Genomic DNA, 26,869 nt, shown 5'->3' on the forward strand with positions numbered 1-26,869 from the left:
ATATAAGCCTCTTTCCACTAGGTGTATCCGCGGTTAGGTAAAACCGAGCGCGCACCGCGCGTATAGTCAGTCAGAGAAAGAGTGATTAGATAGCATTAGGGTGACGCATAGATTCTAGTCTGGCCCTCGGAGCGGAGAGCGCGCAGGCTCTCCGCGCTCGCGGGGTCAGGCGTGTCAGGCGTCAGTGTCGTAAATTTAGCTTTTGTCTAAGGAAACATAAAAGGAATATAGTCGGCGGCGGCAAGCATTTTGCGTTGAATGCTCGCTCTTACTCTCTCTCTCTCTCTCTCTCTCGCGGCGGCGGCGGCCGAGAGGCTGAGCGAGTATACGTGTGCGCGCACGGCTGTACGTGTGTGCGCGAGAAAGGAATGAATCGCTCGCGGGAGAGAGAGAGAGAGAGAGAGAGAGAGAGAGAGAGGAGCGCGAGCGGTACTGACCTTGGGGCGCTGCTCGCCGAGGGAGCCACGGTGGAGGAGGCACTGCTCGCCGACTGAGCTGGCTGCGCTCGCGCTGGCGTCGTTATCCTCGAGGGAGACCGGCCGTTGCCGCTGACGCTAGATGCGGTCGTTGCTTGCGTGGCCAGAGGACCCGTACTCCTGACCGATGTCAGCAGCCATGGCGGACTCGGCCGCGTCGTCGTCGTCGTCGTTGATGCTGCAACAATTTTATCCAGAGAAATTATCATTTTATTCCAATTAGCCTATACATGCACGTTACTCCAATTCCACAGGACGAGTCGCTTTATCGTCGGTGCGATGACGCGGTATGGTGCGAGCGCGACCTCCTTCTTCGTATCGTATATTCCATCGTTTTTAGCGGCCGAGGCATTCCGAGTGTCGGAAGCGGGCAATAATGTTTGGCGCAGAGGTTCACTGACCTCCGGCTCTCTCGGGCTCCGAACATAACCTACTAGCTTCCGAGCTCATGTGCAGCGCCGGACATTCGTTATGTGCCTTCGAGCTGCGCGGACTCTTTCTTTCCCACACTTTACGCGTACGTTTTTACATATCCCAGCGACGCGAATTTCAAAACTATATCCGAACGGTATAAAAGACTATATAATATAATATTGAATAATCTGAAAGGTTTTTCTCAAAACTCTCGCCCTGCAGCCCTAAAACGTGTTATATGAGCGACGTCTGCGCGATATTAATTAAAGCCGCGAATCGTTTACTAAAATTTTCATAAAAAGACGCGGGGGCGGCGGGCTTTTTTATCAAAAGGCATTTTTCATAGCGAAAGCGGCGCGTTAATGTTTGAGTGCGGATGCATTACGCTGTTTTTTATAGCGTTTCCTGGTTTCGAGCAAAAGCATTTTTCCGCCGCTCGATTCGCCCCAGTCGTCGGGCTCTCTTTCTCTGCGCTTGTGTGTGTATACGCGCGCGTACGCCCAAACGAGTTTGCTTTTTGCTCGGCGCGATTCTTTTTTCGAGCGCCAAACAGGCTCGTTAAAATAATTAGATCTCCGTTGTGTGTTGCAGCTCTAACTTTTATTTCGATAACGCGTGGGAGTATAGGAAGCTTCCTCGCTCCTTCTCTCGCGGATCGATGCCGTCGTTATTTTCGTAATATCTATACATCTCAATTACTTCTCTCTAAATTTGCATCGACGTGTGCGCTTGGAGGTTCGAAAATAGCCTCACGGAGGTGGAATCAATAATGCCTTTGCCGGAATTTCGATATTTTGATACAAGCGCGAGCTAATAACGCTGCACCGGATGGTATACAAGAGTATATTCGCACAGCTTTCAGAATCAGGAGCTAGAGAGAGAGAGAGAGAGAGAGAGAGTAAAATTTTTAAACTTCGTCTATTTACATACAAAAATTACAGTGCGCGCATACTGCAAAGCGATCTGTTCGCATGTCATCCGCAGATACCTTTCCCCCGGTAGAATGGATTTTTCACGAGCACACGTAGCGGCTTTTTACGAGCCGCCCGCATAAACCTTTGCAATGACCTAAATTTTGTTAACAAACGCGACCCGCCGAATTTACCCGTACCTTATATGTACGTAGATCCGCGCGAGTGTATGCATGAGTGAAATATTTTTTAATTATTTTATATGCCGCCGCGCGTTTTATCGAGAGAGAGAAAAGTTTTTATAACGCGCGCGTAACAACACAATGCCTCGATCTTTTTGTAGGTGTGTAGGTGCAACTATATTCGCGCGCTTGCGGCTCGACACTTATTGCACTCGATGTACAAAACGAGTGTTTCCATTCGAATGACTGGCATCGAAACTCACTTATAAATCGAGTAGTAGTCGACCGATGAAGAGTAATGAAAAAATAAAGCGGAGTAATTATTGCTCCACGCGCGTATACACACAGAGAGCGCGGCAGCGGTCTTCATGCAACCGGTTAATTAAAGGCTTAATTGACTTGGTCATAATGTGATTATCAGACTTGGTAAATACAGTTATTTCGGAGCGCCCGAGAGCTTTATTCAGCTTCATTGCATTAATCATTTCCTTCGTCGCGGAGGAACTTCTTTAATGACTCGGTTGCAGCCGCTTCTCTGTGTTTTAATAATCGTTACGTGTTGAACATTCTCTCCATCTCTCGCCGCAAACCGGCGATTGATTAATTCCTACCGCAGGAAATTTTCCGAGACAACTTTACCAAATTTTCTTCCCCCCGTACGCACACACGCGTTTATAATTAATTTCCCAGCCAAAATCGGTTAAACTTTCCCGGGCTGTATGCAGGCACTCAACGCGTTTCCGACTCTTTCGCGTGCGCGCGCAGCCCATCGTCGTCGCCGACTGTCCCAGTTGTAATGTAATATATCGAAGTTTAAATTCACGGAACTCGACTCGCGCTGCGTACGTATAATCGAGGGAAAAGTGGAGCATACGTGATTTCGCGAGTTTAACATATTACAAAAGACGTTTTGACATGCAGCCAGCGAGAGCTGCTAGTCGTCGTCGAGCACTTCCAATTAGAAAATTTCACCCTCGCGCGCGGGTACTGTGGAGGGCTGCATCGATCGGTCCGCGAATATAAATATATACAATATTCAAACGCGTTAAATAGGCGATGAGTAACACGCGAAGCGCGTCACCTCTCACCTCTCACCTCTGCCGTCGTTGTCAGAAACAACGCAGGCGTTGCGTTTAAAAAATCGATGGTTATAATTAGCGAACACAACGCGCGAAAATAACTCCCTTTTCGAGAGCCAGTGCGTAATCCAGCGTCGCTTTGAATAAGACGCGAACAATCGTGGCGATAAGCGCGCAATTAAAGCGCATTTTACCACTGCATTTTTCATTCTATTAACGCCGCCGCCGCTTCAGCTGGTGCGAAAAACATTTCCGAAAAGGCATCTATAATTCATCGGGTTTTCCCGTCAATATTCATACACACTCGGCCAAGCGCGCGCGCGTGTACACATGAGCGTTCTGAATATTCGAAAGAGAGGTTGCGGCGCGAGATTTTCGCATTTACATTTTAAATTTAGCAAAATGTCAAATCGGTTTAGCTCTCTCTCTCTCTCTCTCTCTCTTTCTCTCCCGAGAGTTTACATTTATTCAAATCCGCATGTGAATTTTTCACGCCGATGCAAGCACACACGTGCACGTCTTAATTTTCGGAATAGCTCGGCTGCTGCTCGTCGCGGCGGGCATTTAGAGCTCGCTATCACGCTAGACCCGTATCGCGCGACTATATCTGTATAGAGCCGAGCTGCAGCCGTGCATGTGCACGTAGGTATGCTCGAATCTTTAAACTGTGCGCGCGGCAGCAGCGGGAGAGCGAGAGAGATGCAGCATAGCTGCAGTACACGAGCGATGTCGCGGTTAATCCGAGAATAGGAGGCGCGCACGTATTTCGCGGTGGCGGCGCGCGCGCGCGGGGCTATCTCCCGCTTACCGGCCATCTTTATTGGCCGAAGGGGCCTCGGCCGATAAGCTAAAATACCGGACGTTGCGATGTCCGTTACCGATAGCCCCTTCCCTTCTTCTTCTTCTTCTTCTTCTGCTTCTTCTCCTTCTGCTGCTGCTGCTTCTCCTCTTCTTCGTCTTCTTGCGCGCGGGCTTCTCCGCCTCTTTCTCGCCCTCCCTCTCCTGCAGCAGCACAGCTGGCTGCAGCGTCGCTTTTCCCCGGGGCCGCCATGACTGCTCCTTTATCCGGGCCCTCGGCCGCGAGCGCGTTTCCGGCCCGATACACACGCCGCGCGCGCGCGCTATCCCCCAATAAAATCGTTCGCGCAGCCGATGTGTGTAATACGAAAGCGAGCGAGAGAGAAGCGACAGATTGATAACGGGGGCGCCGGAAGAAGGAGCGGCAGCCGCGTAATTGTTCAATTTCCATATCTTTATCGTCAATTAAAGGCTCGAAAAAGAGGCTCTGCGAGTCTCCCGGTAAGTACCAACTGAACCATAAAGCCCGTAATAGCATGACGCGTTCCGAAGCCGGGCGATGGCGCGGCGGACAGGCTCCTTTGCCTATATATACACACACCTACCCTTCTCGCGCTCTCGCGCTCTCGCGAGCGAGCGAGCGAGAGCGACCCGCCGTCGACATTATAGGTACTGACGCATGAAATGAGATCGATATCGCGCGTGTAATGAAATCCTTATCGCGATGGGCACGTCCTACACGTGTGTATCCCAGCTCGCACGCTATATGTGCAGTATGCGCTACTGCTGCACCATACCGCGCACCGACGATCGGCGGAGAGAGATCCTCGCTTGCACATCAACTTTTGACGGATGTCCGTGCGGCGGCTCGCCGATGCTACTTACCGGACACGCACTGGTAGTGCGCCTCGAGGTACTTGAGGGTGTTGGGGCAGGGATCGCCGAACTGCGAGGTCGAGGCGACGATGCTGCAGTTCTGCTGCTGGTTACACCTGCGCAAGCCGGGACAAGCAGACGAGGAGAACGAGCCCCCGGTTAGTGTGTCTTCTTACCATGATCATCATCATCATCACAATCAGCACAATTGCACGCGGCTCGTCATTACAACGCCTGCACTGCACTCCTGCCCGTGGCGTCTCCGTCTGCTGCTGTCTCGCGCTCTCAACGCCAGCGCACGCGGGGACTTAGGGGATGAGGGATGGAGAGAGGGATAGAAGAAAATTAAAAGAGAAAAACCAACCTAGACAGTCATACTGGGCCTCGATGTACTTGCTGGTACCGGGGCAAGGGTCTTCGACGAAATTCTCGCTGCGCACGTCCAGCTCGCACGAGCGCCTACCGTTGCACCTATGCACATTACATCACGAGCGTTTTCATCTCATCGTACTCTGCAATGATTCTTCACCAAAAACAAGCCCCACACGCGCGCGTTAGTGTGTTAGTAGTCTGCGACGCGCACGACTGCGAGGGAGCGAGAGGAAAAAAAAACAGCGGAGGCTATGCAGGGAGAACAACACACACGCGCGCGCACACAGAGGTACACAGTGGAGCGAGCGGCGAGAGGCTGTAGAGAGATGAAAAAAGGGCGCATGAAGCATTTTTCCGGGAGAGAAGGCATTTGCCACAATCGGCGCTTCCGCGAATCCAGCGCGAAAAAAGCTACAAACAAAGGCAGTTCGCGCGCGCGCTCGCTCTCTCCTCCCTGCCTCGAGGATATATACGCTGTGTACGTACCGCTGCAGTGCGCAGGGAGGGTGGCGCTGCCGGGGAAAAAGCACTCTCTAACCCCCTACGTTTGAGTGGCTGCCGCGCTAAACGCAGACGCAGCGGCGGCTTTCTGGATTTTCCACGCGCACCATTGAGCGGAGTGGAGCTGCGGCGCTGTATAACGCGATTTTCCGAGGCCAGCGAAATTTCCGCTGCCCCCCGTTCCAACCCCCATTGTTAACCATAAACAAAGCCTCTCTGGCCGGATATGCAAACAGGCGCGGCGCAGAGTCGAAAAACGCGCGATAATTACTCGCGAGAGGGAGTGAGAGAGCTTTTCGAGAGCAGCGGACTTATTAAGCCTGTCTGCAGGAAATGAGGCCCGAAGAATGCCGCTAATGAATTCCGCGAGTGACGTCGATCCTGTGCACCGATGATTTACTCGCTAATAGCGCTAACTTTATTACGTCGATGATTGACGCGCCGGCCACCCCCAGCTCTCTCTCTCTCTCTCTCTCTCTCTCTCTCTCTCTCTCTCTCTCTCTCTATGCACACACATACACTGCACGCGTGTTACACGTCTCTGCGTCGAGGATTTTCAAAAGCGCCGAAGAGCTTTAATGATTCGGTCGGGGCTAACCTCGAGAGCCGCTACTACCGTACGCCGCAATATGTGTAGAGAGGGAATTTCAAAGTGGCTAATGAAAAATTCACTTTCCGGACGCGCTAATTCGAATTTATATATTGCGTGTGTACCGTTATACGACGCCGCACATATATCGGGCAGGAAATTGAAGGATGCACGTGCGTCGTAGGCGCGCTCTATTAATAGGAGGAAATCGTATTCAATATAGCGCGGACGTAAGGGCCGCGCGCGGCCGCCCATCGTCTATGTATAAATGAGAGATTTAATTGATGTCCTCTCCGCGCGACGTAATTTCGGTATTATTACACAGCTCCGATGTGCACTCCGGGATTCCAGGCGCGACATCTATTATTACCCGAAAATGCTAAATCAGACACGCTCGAAAATATTCCGCACGAGAGTTAATCGGGAATATGTGGCGAGTCGAACGCAAAAACGCTCGTGTCATGAATACGCACATACGTACATTAGCACGTGTGCCTCACATCGTCGCGTAATGAATTTTTAAACAGGCGTAATTTTTCGCAATTACTTAGGGCAAATAATACAGCGGCCGAGAGAGCTCGAACGCCAAGGCAAAACAATGGTCCGAAAAATCCGGCAAAACGAAATTTTAATGAACGCGCGCGCGCGCTCTCGCGTCGTTCACACAGCCCCCGAAACTTTTATAATTCGACGTTTCAGCTGTGCGCGTGAGTCGAACCGCGACGCGATGACAAAACTATGTGCGCACACTTTGGGACAGTGTCGAAACGCGCGGTAATAACAGCTAGTAGCGACTGCGAAACCTCAATATCGCGTCAAACGCAGTGAAGAGAGAAAGAGAGAACCGCAAAAACAGTCGGAGAAAAAAGGCTAATCTCGCGGCGCAAGATTTAGACGCTCGCGAGTGACGCAAATCGGGTTTCACGTGCGAGAGGTAAAAAATAATTTTCGCGTCGCTCGCTCGTCCGCGCAGCGCGTATTACATTATGTAGGTATACCTGCGTATTCCCGCTCGTCCGCGGAATTGAATGTTAAATACGACTGAATTTTCATTACGCTCCTTAATAGACGGGGGAAAAAAGGCCAGCAGCGACGTGGCTCTAGTTTCCTGTGCGCCGCCGCCGCGGCTCAGATGAGAATCACGTGAGTAAGCATAATTTCAGACGAGCAAATTACTGTCAAACACGAAAAAATGTCGTTTCATGGCCCGTGGAAATGTCGCTGTTAAGCACGTCGCGGCGGCAAGAAAGAGTAGAGTGGAGAGAAAGCCGGAATAAAGGGAACGAGAGAGAGAGAGAGAGAGAGAGAGAGAGAGAGAGAGAGAGAGAGAGAGAGAACGGCGCGCGCGACGGCCGGGCTATCGACCATCTTTTTTATATTTCATTCGAAATCATATTTAACGACGTACAATTTCACCCCCGACGCGACCGAGCGGGAGGAGAAAAAATTTCTAGGAATGATTGATATTTACCGTAATTACAGAGTGCGCGCGCTCAGGGCGGAGAGTAGTTCGATTGACGCGGATTCCATCGCAGTCGGCCATTAATTTTAAGACTCTCCTTAAATTAAGTAAGCGCGAGCGCGCGCTGATAAGCCGCGCGTAAACACGCACCGCGATAGCATCGGCCGCGCGCGCCGGGATTATGGATCCGCGCGGACCGTGCGCGAGTGTGTAAAAATAAACCGCCCAGCTATCCGCACAAGAGCGAGTCGTGTTATATATATATATATACGAAAGTGTGATGTAAATTCGAATTGAAAGCAATTTTTTTTCATTAATTCTCTAAACTGGGTTAGCTCTTTCTTCTCTCCCTCGAGAGTTTTTTTTCACGCAATTTGAAAAGCCCGCGCTTAATTATCCAGCCCGAGTGTGTATGTGTGTGCGGTGTCGCACTCCCAATAGGATTTTTGATCTCGTTTGACGAGTTGTCGCGTGGTGCTCCCCTGGAAAATAGCGCGAGCATTCAATCGCGTGTAGCGTACACGGGCACACACGTACGCGCTATTATATGCAACATATACGCATGCGCGCGAATCGACCCGCGGCTCTGCGCTGCATGCAGGCGCGTCCGCGAGAAAAAGAGGTGAAAAAGGGCCGGAGGAGAGCTTTTCTCTCTCCCTCGCGCTTGCACGAGCCGTTAATATAATAGTTAAAGAGCCGAGTTAATCGCGCACTTGAGGAGCGCGGAGAGATATTCCCGGGTGTGCGTATAGAGAGCGAGTAACCCTCGGAAGAAAGCGAGGATAAGAGTAGCAAATGGATTTTCCATATTTGCGCGCGATCCCCCCATCCGCGGCCCTCGAGCTCTGCTGAAAAGGCGAAATTCATCCCTGCGCGCTGTGCAAGGAGGAGAGAGTTATACAGCTCCGCTACTCTTTAATTAGCAGAATGAAAGCGCGGGCCACGGACTAGTTGCTTCGGCAAATTACTCGGCTCCGCGGAAGAAGGTGAATCGCTACTTTTTCGGTAAACACGCCGCTGCCGGAGGGGCGCGGTTATTAAAAGCGTTTTAATGTCTCGCTCGTTGCAAACAAAACGGCCTTTGTGTCCCGGGGGGATGATGATTCCTTTGGCCGAGACGGCCGGGACACGGCGCACTTTGAGAGCCGCAGCGGCGCCATGTGAAAGAGAGGACGGCGAATGCGATGCGGCGAAAAAGCTGAGCTGGAAAACAAAACTGCGCTCTGCAGCAGTACCCGGGCCAGCAAAAACACACTGAAAACAACCATCGGATGAGGTGCGCACACAGAGGGTTAAACAAAGACTGGTCTATGGAGATATGGAATGAGAGACAGAAGCGAGGGTGCAGGAGGGAGAGGGTATTATTAGAGGGTGTAAGGCAACGGGTCAGCGGCGCAGAATGAATGAAGGACGCTGGTACACTGCGCGCTGTGCGCAGCACTGTCAGTATATAGCGTCGCTCTCTCTTTCGCTGTGCTGTGGAAGATGTATGTATGCTCCGCTTCTGCGATGCGATGAGAGAGAGACAAGACACCAAAGAGAGGATCCATGGCAATGCATCAGGCGCTGTAATTTCAAGCTTCACACACACACACACACGCACGCGCGCACTCACGTCACACGCAGTCGTATTTTCACACGCGCGTTACGCACGTGTCCGTGTATATATGTATATGTATATTGAGCATATGTATAATAATGTATGTATAATCATCGCAGGCATGTGTGCTGTTTATGTATGGCATTATACTCTCTCTCTCTCTCCCTCTCCGTATGTAGATATAGAAGGTGCAGGTCGTCGAAACGAGAGAGGGACTAGAGAAATACACGATATATACGCGTCTCCGTCTATATAATGCTATATATATGTAAATCGAAGGGCGGGGGGCGTCCGTTCTGATTGCAGCAGCGGCGGCAGCGCCGCGTGTCCCGTGTGTTTACTTTTTGGGATTTCAGTTAAAGAGAAGCAGCGGGCGCGGGACTCTGGAGAGCGGAGGGGCGACGTCGACACGCGGACGCTTTTCATGCCGGTAATATCGACCGAGAGCAGTAGCGCGCCGCTCAAAGAGGCTTTTCACGCGGATATATTTACGCTGCCACCACCGGCGGCATCGCTTCCCACCATCGGCGACGACCCGCTGTATACTCTGTGCCGCCGTTGGCGTTGCTGCAGATCTACACATACATAAGCGCGCGCGCATAAGCATCACTCGCGCGTTCGTTCTGGCCAATATAACCTACATTCATCGCTCTCTCGTGATTAGCGCGCAATTAGGCTTTTGGGATTTTTATCGGGCGCCATCGGCTTAATTGGATGAATCGATCTGCTGCTGCTGCTCGCGCTCTGCGCGCCTGTACGCGGACTGCACTTCTTTGCTGCAGCCGCAAGCGCGCGCGCTCTCGGATTTCAATCGGTCGTTGGTTTAATCATCCTTTTGAATGTGTGCAATTTAGATTCTCATCATCGCCGCGGTGTAATTTGCGCTCTTTTGACGACGATCAGCTTCGCAGAGAGCCGCAGTAGCGCGGAAAGAGGTATATTAAAATTAAAAAAGCCCGAGAGCGATTTCAATTTTTCAGAAGCTTTCCTACCAAAGTCCGCGGAGTGAACGCTCAATTTTCTTTTACCGAATCGGGATATTACGGAGGCAACTATATTCGTACAACTGTATTCTCTATAAAATAAGAGCGACGAATGGATTGGAATAGGGTACTGAATTAATACTCTCGAATAGATTTTCTATTTCAAGCTACAAGTGAATGAATCCTTTCTTTCGTTTTTTTTACATTTTTGACTTATTTATCGACGGGAGCAACATTTGTATTTAAAAGCATCGTGTTCGAAAAAAGCTTACTATTTTAAACAAAGGCTTTTATTATACAGTTTTCGATTGTTTTACTGTAGATAAAACATTTACAGCAAAGTTTTTTTAATTCTGTTCGTTGTTCTCTTGAAAACAACGTATCAATTTAAAACGAGATTGAGTAAAAATTTAAAAATTCCGACAACCCGCCGAGCCGGCCGAGTGAACGGTTCACTCGAAAAGATTTTAAGCATGTACACGCAACGATAAAGCAATCAGCGCTCGCCTCGCTATTTAGCTGCTGCTCTCTCCCGCATATCCGCAGCACAACACAAGTACTCCCAGCAGCGCAGTCCCAGATTAGACGCATGTAAGCGAGCTAAGCGAGAGAAGCAGCGCGGCTCTCTTATTATTCATGCGCGCGCGGGCCATTGTGTACACGCGGCACGAACGTAATTACGATCTCCCCTCCCATATCTGCCCGCACGTGTGTGTATGTGTGTGTGTGTGTGTGTGCGTACGTACGTAGGCACGCACACACGCACGCCGGCGGAGAGAAGAAAGTCGCCGCCGTGCGAATGATACCCCCCAGCGTATACACGCATCATCGCGCCTCTTGGTTATATAACAATCGGCACCGCTCATCAGCCTACGCGCGTATGCATGTACAGCTCCGTCATAAGCATGCAAATTTTGCAAGTCCGAGAGACGCCGGAGAAGACGGCGAGGCTGAGGCTTCTCGTTCGCATCTCTGGTTACGTAAACACGAGGTGTGACGGCCATTTGTCGCGCGTGAGCGCGGCACCCTTTGTGCGTCCCAGCGTGCACGGAGAGAGAGAGAGAGAGAGAGAGAGAGAGAGAGACTTGCTCTCGCGAGCGCTATGTTATATCCCAGGCGACGGTCAGGGAGGGGGCGGGGGCCGAATAATCGGGCCTTCTCTCTCTCTCCGCGCTACATTCACGCGCGAGCTCTCTGCGGCTTTTACCGGGGGGGGTACCTTCTTTTGTTCCCCCGTCGCTGATGCTTTTTCGGGGCCACTGCAGCTCGCAAAAAATGCACAAACTAGCGGGACACGCGACACTCGACACCCGACACTCGATCCTCTCTCTCTCTCTCTCTCTCTCTCTCACCGCCGCCGCCACCACTGGCTATGTGTGTGCGTGCTTTTTTATTCCCGCGTATTTTACGCCGCGGCCTTTCTTCCAGCTCTGGCTCGCGCGCGCGCCCGTTAAATCTCTCGCGTGCTGCTTTTACGAGAGAGAGAGAGGAAGGTCTGCTGTTTCTCCCTCCCTCCCTCCCGTCATTGTTTATTTAAGGACTTTTCCCAGAGCTGTAAATTGCAATTTCAATTTCAATGCGCGCGCTCGGAAGGGACACCTTAATAGATTATTCCGTGCGAGTCTTATGCGAGATCCTCTTATACATCGGGCATAGGTCGCTCTTTCTCTTTCTTGCTCTCAGCGAAGCGCCGTTTAAAACTCCTTTTAATTTCGCACTCCGCGTTACGCAGCGTATATACAGCTCCTTGCGGATTAAACAACTTCTCAAGAGAGAGCGCCGGGTATATTGTCGAAAGTCCCGTGAAAAGATAGATTAAATAGAGAGGAGCTCGCGAGAGGCGGTTTGTATTACGGCCGCGCCGACAAACGCATAGCAGTCTGGCAGCCCTCGACGAGTTGGCTAAAGTTTCGCGCATTGGCCGTCGCCGATATAAATGAAGTGAAGATTACTGCGCGCGGCAGCGAATTCCCCGAGTGACTCGCTAACAGATCTAATGAGAGTCTAGCCCGCCGCTTTGGGTACTTCTGTGTTTAGCGTCGAAGGGGAGAGAGAGAGAGAGAGAGAGAGAGAGAGAGAGAACCTGTCGATTCCGCGCGCGGGAGGACAAGCCGTCTATGGGAAAGTAGAAAGTGGAAAGTTTCGCTGCATCGCGGCGCAGGCGCACACCGTCTTCTAAAAACACACACACACAGCTACGCGCGATGCTCGTCCTTCTTTCGCGCATCGCCCGTCGCGACGTCATAATCCGCGTCGGGGATATTTTAATTTCTCGCGTGCAGAGCCCCGACGACGTCGAAATAACGAGACTTTTATGGTAAACAGCGACGGCGGCGACGGCGACGGTCGCAGATATCCGGAATATTATTACAATGCGCGCGCGCTAAGCGAACCGCCGTGGAATATTATTAATTGAGAAAATCCTGGGAAAATTTAAATACAATGAATAGCATTATACGCAAGTCGAATCTTACACCGAGCGAGCGAGCGAGCGCTGCGCGCAGAGCGTTCGATATTATCGCAACGCCGAGCGCGGTCAATACGGTATAAAGCTCTCTCGGTCTCGCGCGCGCGAGCGTTGAGCTGTGCCTTTCACCGATTCACAGAATATTTCATAACTCCGCTGGTACTCGCGCGCGAGAGCGTATCTATAAATTGCGAACATAAAAGTCGGCATCTAATGGCTCGTAAGAGTTGTGTTTAATCTGAGAACTCAGTCTCTGCGCTGCGGCTAACTCGAGAGCTAAATTTGCTGCAATACGTGTGTACGTACGTACGAATGCGCGTTGCAACCGCGCGAGAGAGGCTATTTTTGCCAAGACTTATATGCGCTGCTTAATTTCTATTGTTGCGCCAAGGAGCTGGAAAAATTTCGCGCACGTAGTCGCTGCCCGCCGGAGGGAAAAATCTTCCCCCGCCGCCGCCGACGATGTACCGCGGCGCGAGGCAAAGTTCGTTGTTGGAAAGTTGTGGCGCCTTTACCGCTGCTTTGAATATTTAAGTTTCGTATTCATTGTGCGCGGCCGACGGAAGCCTCGCGCGCGCTCTATCAGCTCTGCACTGCATTGTGGGTGTAATAATAAAATGCGCCGATGATCGATCGATAACTTATCGCGGCCTCGTCAATAATAACAATTCTTTCGGGCGCGAATGTTTCTTGCGAACAAAGGGTGGGAGGGACTTTTTAAATTAAAAAATCATACCTCTCGCAGTCGAGTGAGAGAGAGAGAGAGAGAGAGAGAGAGAGAGAGAGAGAGAGAGAGAGAGAGAGAGAGAGAGAGAGAGAGAGAAAGAGCAAACGAATCTCGCTGTTCCCGAAAAAAAAAGATCGAGCGCGCAACGCGAACGGGGAAACGTTACATCGGGCCGCTGCTGTTGCTGCAGGCGCCGGCGTTTTAATGGGAAATTGGCAGTTAAGCTAATTATGAAGAATCGCGCTCGCGCTCTCGCTTCGGTGAAATCCCTTTACATATTTCCGAATACACTGTACGCCCGGCGGTATAGATGCTATATACATCTATAGAGAGATAGCAGTCTGCAGCGGCAGCCGACAGATGCGGCGAGAGCGAGAGAGCGGAGAGCCGATCGATTGGAAATTTACGCAGCGCCGACCGTTGATTTCGTTAAGGCCGGGGCTCTCCTGCGCTATATGTACGCGCCGTGCGCTTTTCGCGCGCAGAAAAGATGAAACGGGCGTTTTTGCACAGCGGCGAAAAGTCGGACGAGGGATTAGCGCAATCAATGCTCCGGCGGGCTTTTTAATCAGTGCCGTCGGCAGCAGGCGCGTGTATTGTCGTGGCAGAAAGAAGAAAAACGACGAAGCGCATACACGCGCCGAGGGGAGGAAGAGGCTTACGCTCGGGTAAACAAGTGTTTCGGGGGCCGCAAAAAGTTGGGACGCTTACTTGCAGAACGCGGAAGAGGAGAGGTGCGCAGGCGCGAAGAAAGTCGAAATAACGCCGACACCTCTCGCAGCTTAATTTATTTAGCCGCGCTCCGAGTTTTCGTTTTCATAGGATAGACAGGCAATGAAGAGGCTGCTGCTGCAGCGAGGAGGAGGAGAAAAAGGAAAGAAGTAAGTTATTCCCCGAGCGTTTCGACTTTGTTCCCTCTCGACGCTCCTTTCCTCTTTCTCTGCTCTTCTCTTTCCGAGTCGTCGTCGTCGTCGTCGTCGTCGTCGTCCTCGAGGAGCAGCAGTGCACGGTTAGAAGAGATTTATTGACGTTTTTACGAGCATGAAAAACAAGAGCGTAGCGCGGAGAGCGAGAGAGGAGAGAGGGCGAGAGCGAGAGACGACGACGCTTAAGAAAACACAAAAGAGCCGAGAAAATGCTGGTCTTATTTGGTTAGTATCTCATTAATGGTGGCGGAACACTTCGATAAACATAAACAAAGCCCGCGGATGAATTCCCAACGAGCGTATAACGTATTACCCGGTGTGTATATGCGCACTCGCGGAGTGTTTTATCTGCGTGAAAAAAGATGGATTGCCAACGAAAACACACGAACGTGTCAATTAAGCAAATAAAATTAATGTAGATTGGCAATCGGCGGGCAAGGATTTTATGGATTTTGCCCCTAAAGCTGCCCCCCCCCCCACACTTTTCGGGGCACTGCTGACGAGGGCGACGGCGGCGGCGACGGCGGCGGAGAGTATAGTGCGCGGCTGCAATTTTATCCCGCAAGTGCAAGCGCGCGCGATTCGATCGTAAAAGAGAAAAAAGGGGGAAAGAGAGAGAGAGAGAGAGAGAGAGAGAGAGAGAGAGAGAGGAACAGGAACGCGCAGCGACGCTATCGCGATCGAGCCGTGGAGACGTACATTATTTCGAGATTTATTATGAGGAAAGAAAACAAAAGAGAAGAGAGCGAGCGGGCGAAAAAAGGAGGGAAATGGCAAGAGGGAGGAGGAGGAGGGTGGGAGGAAAAAATGTGAGGTCCGCGCGAAATAAGAAGAAAGCGCGCAAAACTGTAAATAAGATTGTTGGCTCTTTCTCTCCGCCGGTTTCGCTGTGCAACAGCGCAGTGTGTCCTTACTCTCCTGAGCAGCAGCCGAGAGATAAGAGTGCGCGCAGTTTCGCGTATTCGTGACTCCGGGACGCGACAACGTCTTATTCGAACGCTACTCTTTCCTCGCCGGCTCCATTCCGCTCGAGGGCGTTGACGCAACATGATCCCTATAAATCTCGGCTCCTCTCGAGAGACGCTCTCTCGCGTCTATTCTCTTCCTTCTTTTTTTCTCCCCGGATTTTCCGCTCCTTTTTACGTCGCCGCGGCCCGTCCAACGCTTTAAACGCCGCGGCGAAAAAACTCATGCGAGCGCGATTAGATTTCTTCTGCGGATGCTGCTGTCGACGCCGCCAGAATCCTCTTCCTTTTTGCCCTCTTTCTGGGATTTCTACCCCTCGATCGACAACAGTCCGAACTTGTAAAACAAGAATGCTGATATGACGATATACCTGCCGGCTGCGTCGCTGCGAGTATACCTGCACGCGATCGCCGCTACACAATGCGAGAGGGTCAACGCTTTTTTTTTCCACGACCGACGACGACGACCCCCGCTTTTATGACGTGTAAACACGGACCACGCGATTTTTACACGCGTTGTCCGATTGATTAGCCGCGACTGGCGCGCACGCTCGGCTTTGTTCATTAACCTCTCGAGCTCTCGTGCGTTCGATCGACGAGAAGGAGCACCGACATTTTATATGATTTCAATCACTGACGTTTCGAGGAGCGAGCTGTAATAACTTCATTAACCGCTCCTTCTTTCATCGGCGCGCACGGGGCGAGTTGGCGAATAATTGTCGGCGTTATTAAATCAGAGCTTCGTTACGGCATTATAATGCGGGATTCATAATTCAGCGGAGGAGTCTGCCGCGTTATTTATTAAGCGCCAAGACGCCACCGCCGCGCGCGGCGAGCTGCAAAACTTCTCTCTCTCTCTCTCTCTCTCTCTCTCTCTCTCTCTCTCTCTCTCTCTCTCTCTCTCTCTCTCTCGCTCTCTCGCTCTCTCGCTCTCTCGCTCTCTCGCTCTCTGTTCCAAGTAGTGTAAAACTCGAGGGAGCGCATTACTTATGCACCGATAGTCCTCTCTCCCTCCCTTCCTCTCTCGCGGCGTTACGTACGCTATCGACGCGCGAGCGCTCTTTTCATTCTCGCTAAACGCGCGGCGTGCGTGAGCGCGTGTTTTATATTCCCGGGATATTCGTTTACAGCTACTTCAGCCCTGCTCGTGCGGTATAATTTACGAGCGGGAAATTGGAAAAGCTAAAATGGTCGTTTAGCGTCGCGCGTTCGATTTGTTTTGGCGCGCACAATTTTCTTGCAAATTTCCGCGACACGCAGCACAGTCCGCGAGAGAGAGAGAGAGAGAGAGAGAGAGAGAACGATTTACGATGATAATCCACGGGGGAGAGGTTCAGTCGCGCTGCTCGTTCCCCCTGCGCGCGTAATCGCGTGTATCGCGTAACGATCGATAACCCAGTAACCCGAAGCGCTCTCGCTCGCGGAGAGTATTTTTTTCGCCCAGTCCTCCTTTTTTATACTTTCTCTGTTTCCAGGAGGCGAGCTCGCGCGATGCGGGAGGAAGAGTGGTGGTGGGGGGGGAGGACTGTATAGAGGAAATAGAGTGGATTTCGCGTCGGGCGCTGATGCTGCGATTCTTCGGCGATCCTGCACAGCTCTCCCTCTCTCGCCGGGGCGGCACGCTCCGATGGTCAAGCAATTGGCCGGTTCGCGCAGCAGCCGAGCGCGCACGCGAAGCCCTGTTATGTGCTGCTGCAGCGGCAGCTCTCCTCGCCGCCTCCTTTCTTCCTTCTTCTCCGTCTTCTTTTTATTATTTCCTCTTTTTTCCCTTCCCTCTCGCTCGCTCGGCCGGCCGGCCTTTTCTTCTTCCTCTCCTTCGCCGAGGCTGCTGCCGCGCCGCTCTCTGGGACATTTTTGGGAGAGCAGCGAGTGTGTGTGCAAGCGAGCGAGAGAAAAGGAGCCAGGACTGACGGCGCAGACCGAGACTCCGAGACTCGGAGAGCGAGAGAGAAGGAGAAAAGAGAGATGACGCGACTGCATTCCGATCGAACGGTCCCTCTCTCGCATCCTCCTCCTCGCCTCCTGCTTCTTCCTTAGCTGCCGCTGCCGCTGCCTCTCGGCCGCGGCTAAGGCGGCTCAACTCCGACCCTACTGTACCACCGCTACTGCTACTACCACTAGCTAGCTCTGCTCTCCCGCGCGCTCGTACGTGTGCGGGTACTACAGCGCGCTACGAGCCAGAGAAAGAGCAGCTAAGCGTAGAGAGAAACCCCGACCGCGACTATTCGCAAACCCCGGGACACGCTCGCTGCAGCTTTCTGCTCGGATATATAGAGAGTAATGACTTCTTTTTTCCGACTTTTATTGCTCTATTCGGGCCCGAGGGAAAATCTATGCCGCTCTGCTCTCTCGGTGTACCGCGCGCGCGAGAGAGAGAGAGAGAGTATACGGTATGCCATTGTGTGTGTGTATGTGTGTGTGTGTGAGCGTGTGTGTGTGTGAGCGTGTGTGACATCGTGCGAATGCGTGGCAGGCATGATACTCACTTGCTGTAGAGCACGCGGAAGGATTTGGGCGACATGCAGTTGACGCTCCAGTCGGTGTTGCCGTGCTCGTTGCATATCGTTATGGAGAACCTGCCGTAGTTGGCGCGGATCAGGTGGATGAGCTCGCCCTCGCGACACTCTATCCTGAGCGTCTTGCCCTCGCACTCGTACGCCGTGTCGTACCTCTCTGGAACACAAGAAGGGCGAAAAATTAGATATATAGGTACTTATATAACAACGCGATAATATATGCGATATCGCCGCTGCGTAAGGTATTCTACGTATACGATGTTTGAGGTGCGCTAGCTGTATATACAGTCGAGCGACGACGATTTATACGTTACACACGCGTGTAAAACTAATTACCCTCAGCGGCGCTGCGGCTGCTTCTGTGCGGATATTATATATTGGATTAAAGCCGGAAAGCCGATTAATGTCGCGCGAGAGCGCAACACAGCAGTAGTCCCCGGCTGCGCCGCCGCGAGCGCGTGCGTGTGTAATCGGTAAAAATCGAAGCCAGCTCTCTCCGGAAACGACTGAAATATAATTTATACGTGTATGTACACCCACGTAATATCACCCCGCATCGGCTCGCGTGCAAGGGCGCATACGAAAGATGTAATCAATTATTTAAGCTGCACTTATTCCAATAGCGATGGTCATCATCATCATCATCGTCCTCGTCGTCGTCGGACAAAGTGGAGCGCAGCTGGGAATTATTCGAAATTCGCTAATACAGCAGCGTCGCGTGATCGATCGGCCCTCGGAGAGCAACCGGCCCGAAACAAGCATTACACCGCGTACATACTCGGTGAGTGTACAGGAAAAAGCGGCGGCCCTCGCGGGCGCGTTTATGATGATGAATTCGCGCGCGCTTTTAAAACGTTGCTGGAAAATAACGTACGCAGGCCGGAGAGAGCGAAAGAGAAGCCTTTGTGGCGGGGGATGAGCCGGGTATAAAAAGTAACGGGGCGCACAAAGAAGTTGGATAAGCGAGAATATAGGCGGAGGTTAATTCGATATATGGACGCGAAGAGAAAAAGAGAGAGAGAGAGAGGGTGGGTGGATGCGAGTCAACGTGTGTAAATAGCGAGTGCCATACGAGAGAGAAACTGTCAAAGGAGCGAGTGGATGAAATTAGCGAGCGCGAGACGCCGAAAAAGAGAGAGAGAGAGAGAGAGAGAGCCGGCGCTTTGTGAGCGACGAGCGAGCGCAAGCCGATGGGAGAGAGAGCTGCCTCGTCGCCTTGTAAAACCCCTGATTGAATTAGGATAAAGGGATTTCCAACGAGAGCGAGAGAGAGCCGCGAAGAAAGCGCAGCAGCTTTTCCCATAACAGCCCGAGTCAAATCCATTTAAATACGTCAACTAATTAAGCCGAGAGTTTGCCTTTGTCGCGCCCCGCGCGAGCTACACACACATACAGCTCTCCGAACTCTCTGCTAAAAAGTCGCTATACCGGCACTCTATACAGCTCCCTCTCTACTATGCTCGTGTGGAGCTCGAGAGTCAAGAGCCGCGGGACTATGAAAAAAAGCGAGAGAGATAGAGAGAAGAGCGACTCTTCACACAGGTGTTCACGGCGCGCAAACTTTTCCCCTCCACCACTCTCTCCCTCTCTCTCGCGCGCGCGCAAGAGAGAGAGAGAGAGAGAGAGTTATATGTGCGCGTGTGTACGTATGTATAATCAAAGCGCGTACCTACGCGAGTCGATCGAAGCCAACAAAAGTCACTCTCGAAAGAATCGCTGCTGCCGCTGCGAGGGAGCGAACCCGCCGCCGAGTCAGTCGAGTGGCTTTCGACTGTTATACACGCGTGTATACGGCCCCCGATCAATCGAGCTCTGCTCGCTCGCTCTCTCACTCACTCTCCTCTTCTCGGATGAATAATAGAGGATGAACCCTCCCCCAGAGCCGTTCTTTTCACGTTTCAGCCGGCCGAAATTCCTCTCACTTCTCTCTCTCTCTCTCTCTCTCTCTCTCTCTCTCTCTCTCTCTCTCAGGATACGACGACTCGCCTGTGCACGGCACACGTACACAGGGGAGAGAGAAAAGGAGCCAGAGTATAAGAGACGAGACGCAGGCCTAGCACGTGTGCGCGCGGCGGCGTCGCGCTAGCTGCAACGCGCAGTATATGGATTTTTTAATCATTGCAGCAGCAGCAGAGCTCGGCGGCGGCGGCGGCAATAATAATCTGCTCGCGCCGATCGCGAAATGATCCTCGCGCGGCGCGAGGATCAGGTGTGGGGGCCCCTCCCCCCGCTATAGCGGACCCGCCCCGCGCTCTGCAATTAGGCGGGTTGCTCGCTCGCACAAAGCGATCTCCTCCTTCTTTCTCTCGCTTCTCTTTCTCTCTCTTATACTATAACTATACTACTTCTTCCTCTGCTGCCGCTGCTGCTTCGCAGAACCGGCGACGCCTGCTGCTGGTCCCTTCGCATTGTCGCGCGCGGGAAACTGTGTCTTTTCGCGCCGTTTTCTCCATTGAGGGCGACGCTCGATTGTGCGCTCTGATGTCTCTCTCTCTCTCTCTCTCTCTCTCTCTCTCTCTTTCTCTCTTTTTTCCTGCTCTTTCCTCTCGGAGACGTGCTGTGTCGGCGCTGATGCGTCCTGATGCCCGTAATGTGGACCTGCGTTGTTCCGCAGGAGAGGCGGGGATTTCACGAATAAGTCACGGGAAATCGGACTAACGCGCCGAGGTGAAAATATTGTGTCGCCTGCCAGGGGAGACACAGGACCAGAGAGACTCCAGCCTGAGGGGATAATTTTGTTTTCCGAACCGGATTAGGACACGTCGCCGCTGTGACGATTCTATTATTGGCCAACTTTTCACGGACTTTTTCGGATCCGCCGCGTCGATTATGTAGCTGATTCCCGGTGTGTTGTACGTGTATTTATACGCGCTGTGACACCGATATGCCGCGCGGCCTGCATATCAGACGCATGAAATTAAAAACCGGGCGCCGCGGCGAGAGAGTTTTGAATAAATCAACGAGAGCAGCTTTTTTTGTCGGGTCGCGGCCCATGTCAAAACACGTATAATGCCGCTTGTTTATATCGCGCGCATCGAGCATGAAATATGCAGGACTTAATTTGAATCTGCGTACGATTCAATATTTCGCGATGAATATATCGAGAAAAAAATTCGACCTGCTCGCGACCGCCAAGTATGCATAGCGCACTTTTTTCCAAAATCTATGTCTATGTCTCTGTCTCTCTCTCTCTCTCTCTCTCTCTCCAATCTGCGCACTATGCTCTCTATGCCGTGCGGCCGCCCCGATGAAAAATGGGAGTTTTTGTACGAAACGAGAATTCGTCGTATTCGCGCAGATACACAGAGAGGGAGAATTATTTCCTCTATTTTCGGAGGAGCCAGAGAACTTTTTCGAAAACTGAACATCCACACACACCGGCTATGCATATTTACACTGCTTGTGCGACGCAAATTTTTTCTCATTCATCGACATTTCAATGCCCCCGCCAACACATCCGCATATACAGAGGCGCTCGCTCGCGGATATTCAGCGCGAACAAGCTTTCGGAGCCGTGTTTTTCCGGTGTATACAAGTTATTTGGAAATTAAAATTAAATGCTTGTCATTACGGGGGCCCCTGACACGTTTTTTATTTTTACGATCGGCGCTTATACGCGAAGCTGATGCCGCAATACAGCGAAAACTAGCAAATACCGCTTATACGCGCGCGCGCACGAATTGATATTTCGAGTAGGCTGCTTTGTAAAAATTCACGACTCATAAAAGCGGCTTTACGGCCTATTTGAATTCGAAGGTTAGCCGAGCAGCAGTAGTCCGAGATGACGGGACGTGTGATAATAATCGTTTCTAGACACGTTTTCCCTCGTCTCCTCGAATGGCTTTATCCGCCGCTGCCGTGCAGCGGAGGGAAAGCCGCCGTTACGTGTGTATACTCATATACGAGTATAAGGGGGTGAGCTCTTAATTTTTAGAGCCCTTCAAGATCGGGAGAATTTTTAATCTCGAACCGAGCCTCAAGTTGCCATGTCCCACTGCCCCTTCTCGCACAGTCTCATAATTAATGCCGGGACACGAGTCGAGTTGTGTTATAAATTGATGTCATTTTTTACAGCCATCGAGATATAAGAGTAATTTCAAAGAAGGACAGAAAATGGCACACGCGGCTTAAAAAGCGTACGAGTAGTCTCGTCACTTATACATATTCGAAATATAAAAAAATAATAAAATCCCGCGCTCTAGTATTTAATACACACACATCGCTCTCTCGAAAATGTGTCAATCATTAATCGCGCGCGCTTGTCAAAGCTGGCGAGATTGCGCGCGTTAAAAATGTATAATGATCCCCTCGAGTGAGTGTGAGAACATAAATGTATAAAGTTCGAGAGAATAATTTCGATTACAATCAAGCGCGCGCATCAGTTAAAAATAATGACGAACACGTTATTGATTTACACGTATGAAAAAGACGGCCGCGGGCCGCCACAGCTCCTCTTTTCCTACGAAACTTTAAAACGCAAGACGAGGCCTAAACGGATAAACGATGTGTGCCTCGTTATTAAACGTAATTGCGTTAAGAATGAAAAGTAACAGATATGACCGGATATGACAAGTACATAATGAGCGAACAGCTCATCGCTCGCTCGCGTATGCGTGCACGTCACTTTATATACAAGCGGACCAACTTCCCCGCTGCTCCGACTGACCCTCTCTCTCGACTAATACCTCGGCAGCACAGCCAGATGGTAAAGACTTTTTGTTGCAAGACAATGGCCCAGGATATTTTTTCGAGTATGTGCTCGAGTGCGCGAGCATTTTTGATGAGCGGCCCGCCGCTGCTATATACGTCTTGATCGGGCACGAGCTACGCACAATACGCCTGATTCATCGCGTCGTTTGCGATCGTTAAATTATTGATTTACATAATGTTTTGTGGACAGGTTGATTCGTCGAATACATGTGTATATAGCAGCTTTGAAACAATTCGAGAAATCCGCTTCCATTTTCGCCCACTAGGGTGGTCTAATAATAACCCCTTCACTCGGCATGAGTTTCATATTTTTTCCCCTGTGAGAAAGCTCGCGGTGACTTTCGCCTTTGATAGTAATCTCCGAAAACAGTATTTATTAATCAACACCGATCGAATTCTTGTCGTAGGTGGTCCTTTGTTTCGTTCGATACTTTTATGGTGTTCTTTTTCGATCGTCCAAATGTAGACGAGAGCGATAATCACGGAATAGACATAAAATATTGATCACTTGATGTAGTATTTTACCGCTAAATAAAGTGCTCCGCGGTTAAGTTTTAATCACTCGACGTTATTACTACAATTCTTTACAACTGGAGGATTATTAGCGCAGTAGCGACGCGCAAAAGCTGTCATTCGAAATGATGCAATAAAAAATGATTTTTTATTTTTACTTCGGCGTAAAATTTTAATAGCGTTTTATTCCAAAAATAAAATTGATGCCCCGTTTCTTATCATCGCGCTTTAATAGAACGAAAATATCCGCGCACTTGTATATCTTCATGTACAGCGAAAATAACGAGTACAAAGGGAGAGAGTATATGACTATTTTCATCCTGGCTTTTAACGGCCTCGATAACGAGCCGTGTTCTCTCATCTCTGCGCGCATATACCAGCTCGTGATTAAAATCCTACGTCATAATTTAAGCAGCAAAGTACGAAAAAAAAACCGAGTTACGACGATTTTCCAAGCTCTCTCATCATTCTTCCTCTTTCCACGCATATGTCGCGCTAAATTAGCAGTAAAAATCCTTCAATATATAAATATAGCGGCGGCTGCTTTATACGCATATAAATGCATTAAAATTCATTCGGCATCAGCAGCAGCGGCGGTGCGTACATTATGTACGCGCGTACACTCGGCATTCGTCCCGTGAATTCGTGCTTATGCGTTTTTAAAGAGCCGAGAGAGGATATATGAATAAAAATGGCTGTTTCACTTCAGTCCTTTGATCTCGACTCTCTCTCTCTCTCTCTCTCTCTCTCTCTCTCTCTCTCTCTCTCTCTCTCTCTCTCTCTCTCTCTGCAGACGCAAGAAGGATAAGAGATAAAACGTGTTTGGGTCGCGCGCGGCGGCTCTTCGTGAATGACATCCCCGTCGTATTTCAAATCGGCTGTCCGCGTTCTCTCTTTTCCCCAAATAAAAGCCAGACTCTCTCTCCCTCCCTCTGAAAAAAGAGGAAGAAAAATCATCGGCTACGGCAAAACAGAAACCGCAGACGCGGCGTATAGTATATATACATAAACATTTATCAGTATTAAACTAATGAGGTCGTAAAATAATCTGGAAAATATTGCCGGGCGACCTTGACTCCTGCGAGTGTACGATTAGAAGAAGAAGAAGAGGCTTAAGGAGCAGCAGCAGGCAGCAGCAGCAGCAGCGCCTTAAACTTCGCGCGTATACACGTTTTAAACATATTTTTATGGTGCATTAAAGTCAAAGGTGAGTTATGCATCCCGAGTACGCAGGAGATGAGAGTGCTTCGAGCTGCAGCGCAGAGAACGCGGCGGCTCGCACACGGCCAAATGAGCGCAAAAGCTGGCATCTCTCCTCGTATTATAATATTGAGACCACAATGTCGATTTATATCTTTGGAAGATTTACATCTGGAAATTATGCGGGACTGCAGCGCGCCTAATTAATTGTCATGCGTACACACACGTTATATGAATACAGGCGCGCAGGAGGCAGTGCAATAATTATGTTAATAATTTCAATATGTATATGTTTATTCTATAATTAGCTTACGCGCGCACGCGCGTCATTGAACCGGTACAGGAGAGCACGTATACACAAAATGTATATATTATGCTCGCGAGAGAACGTTTACTCTGTTGAATTTCCAAGTCGCGCGCGCGTACATCATCGGAGTGACAATCCGACGATCCCAAGGCCTATAGCCACTCGCTTCTTCAGCCATATCTATATCCGCGTATAGACTTAAACGTATAGCCATACACGCATGAAACATTTCAAGTATCACCCCTTGCCGCACGGATCGTTTATTTACGCTGCGGGCAATCTCGTAGAATAACACATTTCGTTAGCCGCAGACGACGTCGAAGAAGCTATAGGTAGCCGAGCGCGCTGTGGCAATTTGCGTTTATACGCGCTCATGTGATTTATACAGAGAGAGAGAGAGAGAGAGAGAGAGAGCCGAGTCACGAGTGGCGTGTGTACAGAAAAACTGACACATTGAAACAACACACTCGAGACCGAGAGAGAGAGAGAGAGAGAGAGAGAGAGAGAGAGAGAGAGAGAGAGAGAGAGAGAGAGAAAGAGACCCCGAGTTCCGGCGGCCGATCTCTTCCCCGGCAGCGGCGGAGTTTAAAAATAGCGCCCGCGGACACGAAATTTGGAGAAACGTCGAGCTCGAGTTTCCCGCGGACGGAGAACACATTGCCGCGGCTCCGGGTGGTCCGAATCGAATGCACGAGGGATATGGCGAAGTCGAAGCAGAAGAAGAGGAGGAGGAAGAGGAAGAAGCCATAGAGACGAGCTGCAGCAGTGGCACATGCAAATAACCCGAGAACTCGGCTCTGTATTTCGTTTCATTGAAACGTCATCCCCGGCCGCCGCGCCGTCATTGCGACTCGAGAGCCTGCAATTATACGCCGTATAGGTGGAGCTTCGGAATCGCGGCGCTTGCGCGTCGCTAATGCGTTTAAGCTTTCGGGGGTCGTCGCCGCCGTCGTCTACTACGTTCGCGTAATAAGTAAGTAAGCTCGAGCGAGAGGGCAGAAGTGCGCCGCCGCTGCTCGTTTCCCTCGTTTCGTCTCGTCGCTCCCCTTTTGCTGCGCCGGCGACTTCGTCGTCGTGGCTCGGATTAACGAGCGCGGCCCGCCGTAACGACAAGTGTCCGGAGAGAGAGAGAGAGAGAGAGAGAGAGAGAGAGAGAGAGAGAGAGAGAGAGAGAGAGAGAGAGCGGAGCACAGCGCGCGCAATGGACAGCGTCACTCGCAGGCTTAGGATCCGCTGCTGCTTAGTCGCCGCCGCCGCGGATTTACGCTCGGTAAATCGGGAGATTCGCCTCAAGAGAGAGAGAGAGAGAGAGAGAGAGAGAGAGTCGCGCGTTCCTTTCGAGCAATACACGAGAGCATTGTAGTAAACTCGTTAGAGAGACAACCGAACCGGCCCCCGCGATATGATGAAGTGCTCTCGAACTTTGTGTGTAGACGTGCTGCGGCGGCGACGCGAGATAGACGACGACGACCCTGACTATAGATGCTTCGTCGCTTTATTAAAGCTTTTGTGTAATGACCGCTCTGCGCTGCGTATGCTCGTCGATCGTGTGTACGGCCCGATGCTATATTTCTATGAAGCGCTGATGTAACGTCATTATTCCGTCTTTTTTTCTCTCTCGCTCTCTACGCCTTTGATTGTATTATATTATTATTCCAAGGTGTGCGCGCATACATGGACGAATCACACGATTTCCAGCATAAAGACGGGATGATGAACTTTTCTCTCTCTTACTCTCGAGATCTCGAGGAATATTAATAACGCAGAGTTGCGTCACGGACGTATTACTTATAGCGGCGCGTACATCACAGTATACTCGCGAGCGCGCGCGACGCTAATGAAAGCTCCTTAACGGATTTATCGATTCCATTAGTTTTTAATCCGATTTCCACATTATACACGCGCGTACACAGGGCTAAGCTCGAAATAAATTGGTTTATACCGCGAGGCTTTTGCGCTTGTTATACACGCGGTATGTATACCCGGCTCTCGCGCGGTGTCCGTGTACGGTCCGTCTGTCTGTGTATAGCAGTGTGCTATACGTATACATATAGCGCGGAGAGCATCACAGTTGCGCGCTCGCTCAAGTGATATTAATTGGCAAACAAGAGGCTTTCTGCAGACTGTCTAATCGTTCACCTGTGGCTCGATGCAAGTTGAGCGAGCGCTGTGGTTTCCGGACTTGCCAGCACAGACACACACACACACACACACACGTATACGGCTATACACGGCTAATGCTGTGCGCGCTGTATTTGTGCGCCGTACATGGTAGTTCTGGCCCCTAAAAGTTGC

General features: G+C 50.8%; 1 protein-coding gene across 7 annotated transcripts in view; it reads right to left on the reverse strand.

Moving 5' to 3' along the window:
- Positions 1-26,869, reverse strand: part of LOC100117496 (latrophilin Cirl) — an 86,914-nt gene that overhangs the window by 20,929 nt on the left and 39,116 nt on the right. For 5 of the 7 annotated variants that reach the window (XM_031926384.2, XM_031926385.2, XM_031926386.2 and 2 more), the window contains exons 3-5: positions 17,815-18,001; positions 4,746-4,852; positions 438-654 (exon numbers count right to left, since the gene is read on the reverse strand). In XM_031926384.2, the coding sequence (XP_031782244.1) occupies positions 438-654; positions 4,746-4,852; positions 17,815-18,001 (511 nt within the window). Of the gene's footprint in view, positions 1-437; positions 655-4,745; positions 4,853-5,100; positions 5,208-17,814; positions 18,002-26,869 lie in introns of all 7 variants that reach the window. The other 2 variants (XM_032598721.1, XM_031926383.2) reach the window with 1 other exon arrangement.

The sequence above is a fragment of the Nasonia vitripennis genome, chromosome 3 (assembly GCF_009193385.2).
Source record: "Nasonia vitripennis strain AsymCx chromosome 3, Nvit_psr_1.1, whole genome shotgun sequence".
NCBI lineage: Eukaryota > Metazoa > Arthropoda > Insecta > Hymenoptera > Pteromalidae > Nasonia > Nasonia vitripennis.